This window comes from Meleagris gallopavo, chromosome 5 (genome assembly GCF_000146605.3).
Source record: "Meleagris gallopavo isolate NT-WF06-2002-E0010 breed Aviagen turkey brand Nicholas breeding stock chromosome 5, Turkey_5.1, whole genome shotgun sequence".
Classification (NCBI taxonomy): domain Eukaryota; kingdom Metazoa; phylum Chordata; class Aves; order Galliformes; family Phasianidae; genus Meleagris; species Meleagris gallopavo.
The window spans coordinates 33,694,554-33,702,716 of NC_015015.2; the positions used below are offsets into that span (position 1 = coordinate 33,694,554).

The 8,163-nt window shown below is 34.1% G+C and overlaps 1 protein-coding gene across 1 annotated transcript in view; it reads left to right on the forward strand.

Annotated features, from left to right (window-relative positions):
- The window catches only part of ARHGAP5 (Rho GTPase activating protein 5), a 39,822-nt gene that overhangs the window by 7,661 nt on the left and 23,998 nt on the right, over positions 1-8,163 (forward strand). Inside the window, exon 2 of the mRNA XM_010711661.3 lies at positions 6,845-6,992. Within this exon, the coding sequence (XP_010709963.1) occupies positions 6,845-6,992 (148 nt within the window). The remainder of the gene's footprint in view (positions 1-6,844; positions 6,993-8,163) is intronic.

Here is an 8,163-nt window from a genome sequence, read left to right on the forward strand (position 1 = left end):
TTTTTTTTTCCTTTGCTGATCTGCTGCAAGTAGTGCAGCAGATCAGCAAACAAGTAAGCAAGAAGTGGCTGCTTCTTACTACTTGACCGGAGTTCTAGAAGATGAAGTTTTTGTAATTCCTCTGAGCTTGTATTTTTGAATAAGGATGACTCAAACTGTGCTCAGTATTGCAACACAGTTTTTGTGTTTTTTGAGTTGCACCCACATTTTTCTGCAGTTACTGTTACTTTAGTAGCCTTAGACCCATTCTTGTCCTTCGTAATTTCCAACTACTGTATTCCTAGTATATAGTAGAGATAGTAGTTTTCCAGTGCATGATTCTTCTATTAGACTACGACTTTTATTTTACTTAATGTTGTCCTGTTTCTGTTACTGTATTTGTCACAGTAATTTCATATCACTATTGAATGCCTTACTAGAGTCCAGGTTGGTAAAACTACCCGATAACTGTGTTTTCTTTGCCTCAAGAAAGTGAACGTATTTTCAATGGAGAAGGTTGGATCAGTCTGTTGTAATCTGATTTAAGATAAAATCACCTTCATCCTATTATATTACATATGCAATTTTATTACGTATTACCATGACTCTAAACATTTTGAAAATAATTGTTCTGTAGCCTTGTATATATATTACTAACAAGCAGTCTGTTAACCTTTCTCTGCTTGAGAGATAAAATAAAGAAAGGGAGAGAGGAAAAAAATGAAAATGGACTGGTTTTCAGAGTCAAAGGACCTTTTAGCTAGGTTGATGTGGAGTTGTGTCTGTACCTCTTGCATGAGGTAATGCTGTGCTTGAAAGCAAGCTTTCAAGTGCACAGAGTTTTTTATGCAGCTTTGCCTTGGTTGCCTTACCTAGCTAGACCTCTCCAGCTGAGATGCATCTGTGCTCATTCATCTCTTTCAAATAGCACAAGTAGGAACTTTAAGTATACGCTTACCTCAATTAATATGCTCTAATATTAAGGTGTGGTATTGTGTGTTGATCCACACCAGTCTCTTGAGAAGCAGCAGTCTTGCAGGCCATATAATAAAGTAATTGCATTCAATTCAACTTCATGAATTTGGAGGAATGGAACAACACAGAGAAAAAGTAGAAAATTTCAAGACCTGAAAGTGAAGTGAGCATTTCTAGATGCTACAGGAAGCCTTCCTGCTTCTCAGACAGAAGGAACTTTTTCATACACACTATAATCCCAAACTGCAGTAGTTGGGAAGTTTATACGTTGATACCATAAATATGTAAGGCCCAAACCTCTGTATATTTTTTAAGTATATCGAATTATCAATATTAATTATTGCATATTGTTACTATTTATTTGTCAGTTAAATCATTTAAATTAATTAGATAGACTCTAGTCTCAGTTTAGTACTCCTAACTTCAGGCAGGAAGCCTTTCTGGTATGGATACCTATAGCTGTGTGTTGCAATTAATACCCTTATTATATTTATTGTTACTGTGAAATGAACGAGTCTTAAAAATTCACCCATCTTGTTTAGCACACCTACCTTTGTGAACCCTCTGAAATCTGGTACCTAATTTAGGCTGTATTCTTTTTTCCTCTCATGAGGTGTCTTTGTTTTGTGGGTTTGTTTTTTTTCTCTTCCACAGTGTCTCAGGAACAGCATATATCCTGAGTAAATTTCTGTGAATGGAAAGATAAATTCTCATCTTGAAATTCTGCGGGTTTTTTGCCTTGTTACTTTGCAATTAATATTTGCAAATATTAAGTTTTCACAAGATAGTTATTTTGTAAATGTAGGAACAAAACTGGAATGACTAGATTTCACTTTTTCCTACGGATCAAATTATTTGAAGCTCTTCTGAAAACAAATTCTAACTACAGGGATCTTGTAGACAATAGGAAATGAACTACGTTTTCTTTGACCACTAGTCAATATTTTTATTATTCAGGGTCAGATAATGTTTTGTTCCTTTTGATTTTTTTTATGTGTATCTGGAGTTGCCAACTGTATTGATCAATCAAATTTGAAAAATAGCACTTTAAAATACTGTGTGTTGTAAGCTTGTTTACAAGTAGTGTTGAACAAAGAGGATTGTGTGTTACCTTCTGTTTCACCGTGTGCTGATTGTAAGATGCCTTTTTATATTCATCTGAAAACGTATTTCAACAAGAAAATTCCAATTGCATCTAAATGAGTTCTGACATATCTTACTCTGGTGATACGCAGGTTTGACATCCATTTACGATGTTTAAACTTGTTAGTTCTCATTATAATAATTTCAAAACTATATGGAATTTTGTGTTGAAACTGTTACTGAAAAGAGTCAGAAAATAGCCCAAATATCTTGATCTCAGTTTTAGTAAGACTATGGTAAACTTGTGACAAATAGCAAAAATTTAAGTTGATTTTCTCAACTGTTTTTGTGTAAATTCAGTGGTTGATTTAGCAAACTACAGTCTACTTCAGACTGGAATGTGTAATGAAATATTGATTTTATTTTTTGCCCCTTAAGAAGAAAGATCCAAGTCTATACTTCCAGCTTTAATTTCTTCAAATGTATCATTCTTAAAATGCATGTTTAGAGCTGTATGTCTTTTAGAGCTTCTGTAGCTAAAACTCAGTATTACAAGCTTTAACTCAAAAAATGGCAAAAGGTATGAGAAGGAGAAAGGGCGTGTAAAAGACTGTCATCTGCATTATTCATGTGTTGTATAGTTTCTGAAGAGCTTGCCATAAATTATTATTTTTATTGTTAATACTTTAAGCCTGTAAGATGAATGCTGCTTGTGGTACCTGGTTTCATGAACTATTGTAATAGTTTTGAAAATACTGGCTCTGCCCTCTATGACTTTAGGGCATTGCTGCAAATGAGGCAGGCAGAAAATTTCCTTTGTATTAAAAGTAGTTGTGTAGTGTATGGGAGGTAGAGGAAAAGTCGCTGAATTTCCACTTGGATTAACAAATGATGATGGAATTCTGGAGGGAAGGAGCTGAGAAGGGAAACAAAATAAATAGTCCCACTTGGGCAGAGAGGACTGACTGTAGCCCTTCAACAAAAGGAGTTTGATGGATAGGTTTGGGCAGATTGTTTCAGTGCATTATACTTTCAAGATTCACAATTGGCAGATACCTCAGACTAGTTACACTAGAAGACGAGAATACTGAGGTGATTCTCTGGAACCTACTGTCAAGAGGATTAATCCTGAGTATATTTTAAACTTACGTTTTAATTTTTTAATGCTTTTTTATAACAATAATTCTAACCTGGACATTGAGAATTGGATGCTGTGTAGTGCTAGAATAAATATTTTCATGTTCAGCTTGTCTTCTGTTGAGAGGACTTCAAGTGATGTTTTGGAACACGCTTGTTTGTGATTAAACTACTGCAATTAAAGCAGGATTGTCCTTAATGGTGTTTTGGTGTCAGCAACCTAAGGAAAGTTTGGAATTCCTGGAGTTGGAATACTTTCTTGCGGAAATAAAAGGATCCGCTTGGGGTTTGGAATTAACCTCTGTTAGGGAGTGAGCTGTGCTGCCTTGGTAGGCCGTTGGCAAACTGCAAGTGATAGAAACTCATGATAGAGATGGTGTAAAACTCATACATAAATAAATTATAAAAAATCAAATTTACACAAAAACAGGATTTCAGCTTTATAGTGTTGGGCTTAAGATGTGCTTTAATTAACAACATTAAACAGTGGCATATGAAACAACTGTTTTGAGTTTTTTGCTAGCATTAGCTTAACAGTTTTTTCCTGGTGCTCATCTTCTCTGACTTGGTACCTGGTTGTTCTTTTTTACTGTGACTTAGGAGAAGCGTGCAAAAGAATCTGACCATACCTACCATAGTGCTCACTGCATTCAGTATGAGGTGACTGCTGTACTGTGGTGGGGGATGTATTTGACTGAAATATCTGTTGAACTAAAAGTGAATGACAGAATCATAATCTCACTACCAAAATCTAAAAATGTTAGAAATGATTCAAGTTTTTTAAGGTTTAACTAACAGAGTAGTTTAATCTTTATTTTTGTTCTAATGTTCTCACATTTGAAAGCTTTTAGAAATTGATTTTACGCAGAAAAATATATGCTAGTGACTGGCTGATATAAAAGTTCCATGATAAGATTGATGGATCAGAAAAGCTGACTGCTTTTTCCTCAGAGTTGAGAAAAGGGATTAAAATGAACTTTTAATAAAGATAGAAATAAAGCTAGAAAATTGTGGAAATAAGACCTCTTCTTTTTCTGAAGTCACTTGGACAGTTTAACAAAAATGAAGCCTTTGGCACAATAACGTGTTTCTATTGATGAGAATTTCGTCGCTTAAGGAGACTAGACATGCAAATTATGGGAAGTGTAAACATCTCAAATCAGGAAATAGCTGATGTTTATTACTTTAAAGTTGCGTATTAATTTGCAGCTATATTATTGTGGACATTGTGTAGAATGTGCCATTTGCAGAATGAATTCATTTGGAGATTTTTGCCTGCTCACTGCATCAAAAGACAGGGAAATGATGAAAGAGATACTTTAATATATATACTTAACAGCATAGAGAGGAAATTGGTACGTAATGGGACCAAACTGATAAAATTGCTATTGTAACTTTACTGGTGCATTACAAAATCTTAATTTCATGTTCACGCAATAGACCTAAAACAACTGTTTTCCCAGCTCTCTGTTTTTAGATGAGCTTGAAAAGGATTTAAGGTTATGACTTTCATCTTTCTTTTATTCTTTGCTCTAATTTCATTTAAATTCTTTTTAAAATCTTAGCTTCTTATTTCATTAACCAGATTGCTTTCTGCTATAATAAAATTTATTAGTTATGTTCATATTGTGTCTTTATTAAAGTGACAGCCTGTTTCTGTCTACTATGTCTGAAATATATAGTCTGAGTTTTTATGCTATTTATTCTGGTGTGGATGTGTGCTGAACACCTTGAAAGAAAATTAATTTTAATTATTACTTGCTTGCTTCATTGTGTTAACGCATGTCTCTCTAAAATGAGCTTTCATTCTGATTTTGACATAGGTGTTCACTGAGTTTTACACATTCTTTACACACAGCTTCAGCTTGGCCCTTTCAGTTTCTGCTCATCAGTACTGTTATGTATTTGTTGCCTAAGTAAATAAGATTTTTCCACTAAGGGGAAAATGGCTAGTGAACAGGGGTAAGTGTTGGAGACTTGAAAACAGGGAACTATGGTAGTCAGAAGATAAGGCTGCTTCTAACCTAAGGGTTAGAACCAATGGATGTCTTATCCAAGACAAATCAAAGTTAGTTGAAGAGTTGACAGTTGGAAAGAACACTTTCAGATGTCTCCATTAACCATGGAAGCTTATCCTAAGGTTTTATCCAATCTCTCTTTTTTTTTATTTTTTAAATAAAAAAGTAAGAATTACAATTAATATAAAACTGAGGGAGGAAAACACTGCTGGTGAGCAGTTTCATTCTTTCTAATGGTTTGGAGAATTTGCTAATATACGTTCCTTTCTTCTAAATTAAGAATGCTGAACCTGTTATAGAAATTCAAAATTTGAAAGATAAGCCCAGTCTTTTATTAGCTGTTAATGTGGTCAATAACAGGTACCGTAATGCCAATTTCAACAGGCAGAAATTGTCCTTGAAACATTCCACATTAAAAAAAACTCTAATTGTTAATTAGGCTGTTGAAAAGTTTGGATTAACAGATCTCATTATCAGTTGTTGGAGAAGTTTCACAGTGCTGCAGAGTGGTGGCTGGAGAAGTGTGGTTTTCCATCTTCCCTCATAGAGCTGTACTTCAACTCATTACCTCTCAGTGAGCAAGTCAGTGATGAACAAGTACATTTATAACTTAGAGTTCTAGGTAGTCTGTAAGGTTTCAGTAAATGAACTTGATGGTATAAAAGTCCAGTGGTTTTCCAAAATGGGGGAAATTTGAGAGTTTTATAAGTGTTAAACCTAGAAACAAAATGGTGGTGTATTTTATGGTTACATGAGATACAGTCTTACTGTAAGTTATAACGCACTGGAAACTTTCCTATTAAATTTAAATCTTGATTAGTATTCCATGTTAAGTGAAGAAAAAGAAAATAAGCAAGTCACAGCTTTTATATGAAAGCATAGCTGCTTTTTACTGCTGTTTTTACTGTGCATAAACTTCTAAAATAGAATGTTAGAGATGACGATGATGTTATTTCAGTTCCCATACAGCACAGCCACTTTTATATGACCATCTCTGAATATCTTAACACTCGGAAATGAAACATGGTATCTGATATCATATAATATTTGGATAATTAAAAGTGGATTTATTAGTTAAATTGTGAAAATTTCCTTCAACAGGAGGTTGGAGGGGGCTGTGGAGAAAACAGGCAACAAATCTTGATTCTCTTCTTCATATTTGTAATGCATTTGGTTGAGAGCAAACCTCCTTTTCACAAAAAACGTGTGCCTTTAGTAGTACCTCACTGCAACTGTCATGTTTATGCTAGTGCCTGCAAATCTTACTCTGAGATTTATTGTTACATGTTCTGTGACATTACACTTGTAGAGTGGTTGCAATATAAAGATTATTTACTACCTTTGAAAGGCATACAGAGGACATTCTCTGGTGACAGGAAACATTGCACTGCTGTGATCAATTTGTACTTCATGTAGATTCCTCTGTGAGTCATGGTGGAAGTTACGTATGATGCAAAGATGACTAAATCTTCTAGAAATAGTTGGAGTGCTGCTTATCTAGTGTATGCTACTTTAAAAGTACCTTTGTGCTCAGTTTGCTGTAGAGGTATTTCTGTGTCTGATAGATGTGTGATTCTGTGCTTGAGTTAGTTATAATGTTACTTGAATATTACTTAAATAATTATTACTTAAATAACTCTGTTTTGTTGTAGCAAAAAAAGAAAGTTAAGACATTCAATCCTCCAATCCGTAGAAACTGGGAAAGTAATTACTTTGGAATGCCCCTACAAGACCTGGTTACATCTGAGAAACCCATACCTCTGTTTGTTGAAAAATGTGTGCAATTCATTGAAGATACAGGTAAGTTAGGAAAATTATTTCAGGAAAGCTTTCCCCCATGCAGATTAAGCAGTGCCTCTCATTTTCTGGTTTAAAGCAATCTTTAGAATTTTTTGCCTGAAATAAATAACTTTATTATGGGAAAAGCACATTATAAAAATAGGTTGTGTTCTCTGAATTGTATGTTTAACTTGTAATTTTTTTTTTTCTTTATTTACAATAATATTTCAGTTGTTATATACCAGCATTTGAAATTTAACCTTTGTTTCCTGTAATTGGGAAAAAAAGACTTCAATTTCAAATGACTTTTAACCCAGAGGCATTCCAGTCTTGCATGTCTCATTGTTGCCACTGTATTTTATGTAATATATTAAGAAACTCTGAAATCCACTTTCAGATATTCCATATGCTTTAATTAGTCAACTTTTTTTTTTTTGCTAGTAATCCTAGACTTGTGTTTTAACTTCTTGTGGAGAAAAATCTCTTTTCTGAATACTGTATATTTCTGTTTTAAAAGTACCAAATGATTTATTTAATTTCCAGATTTCCCATTTGTTGTCCAGTATTAACCTTTGTTTTCACTAAGGTGCAATTTCACAGTATTGTTTTCATCTGTTTTTTCTACCTGGCTTTCTAGTCTTGTGTTTTGAGCCCTGCCTTGCTTTCAGCCCATTTACTTTATGGTCATGAGGGAAATAAAATGGTTTTACTGGTCCAAAAGGAGACTTCATTTGGGTCAGGGGAGTTATTTTAAGGTTTGAGTGTGATCTTTGGTTGGATTTTGTGGTTTTTCTGTTGTTTAGCTTTTAAAGATGTGGAACACACGTTTTTGCTTTGCATGCAGCCCTTCCTTGTTCTGAAGTTGCATTAAATGTCCCATTGCTATGTTTGAAAGTGGTTACGTGATTGAAGCAGGACTGTCCTTTGGCCATGCCTGTTGTTTGATATTGTTGAGTGTAGAGAATAAAATGGCACCTTTGTCAATGTTGTCTAAGTTTCGTAACTACAGTTTTTTGACTCTTAAGATAACAATAGCTATTTTAACAAGAATAAAACGAAAGGGTGTTCTTCTTGAAATTAAAATTCAATTTGGCTGCCACCTTGAAGAGTAGTAAGCATTTCCAGATAAGCAGTTATAGGCTATAAGTCTAATAGCTGCCTCTGAAGTCTTCCATAGTGTGTTATACAATTA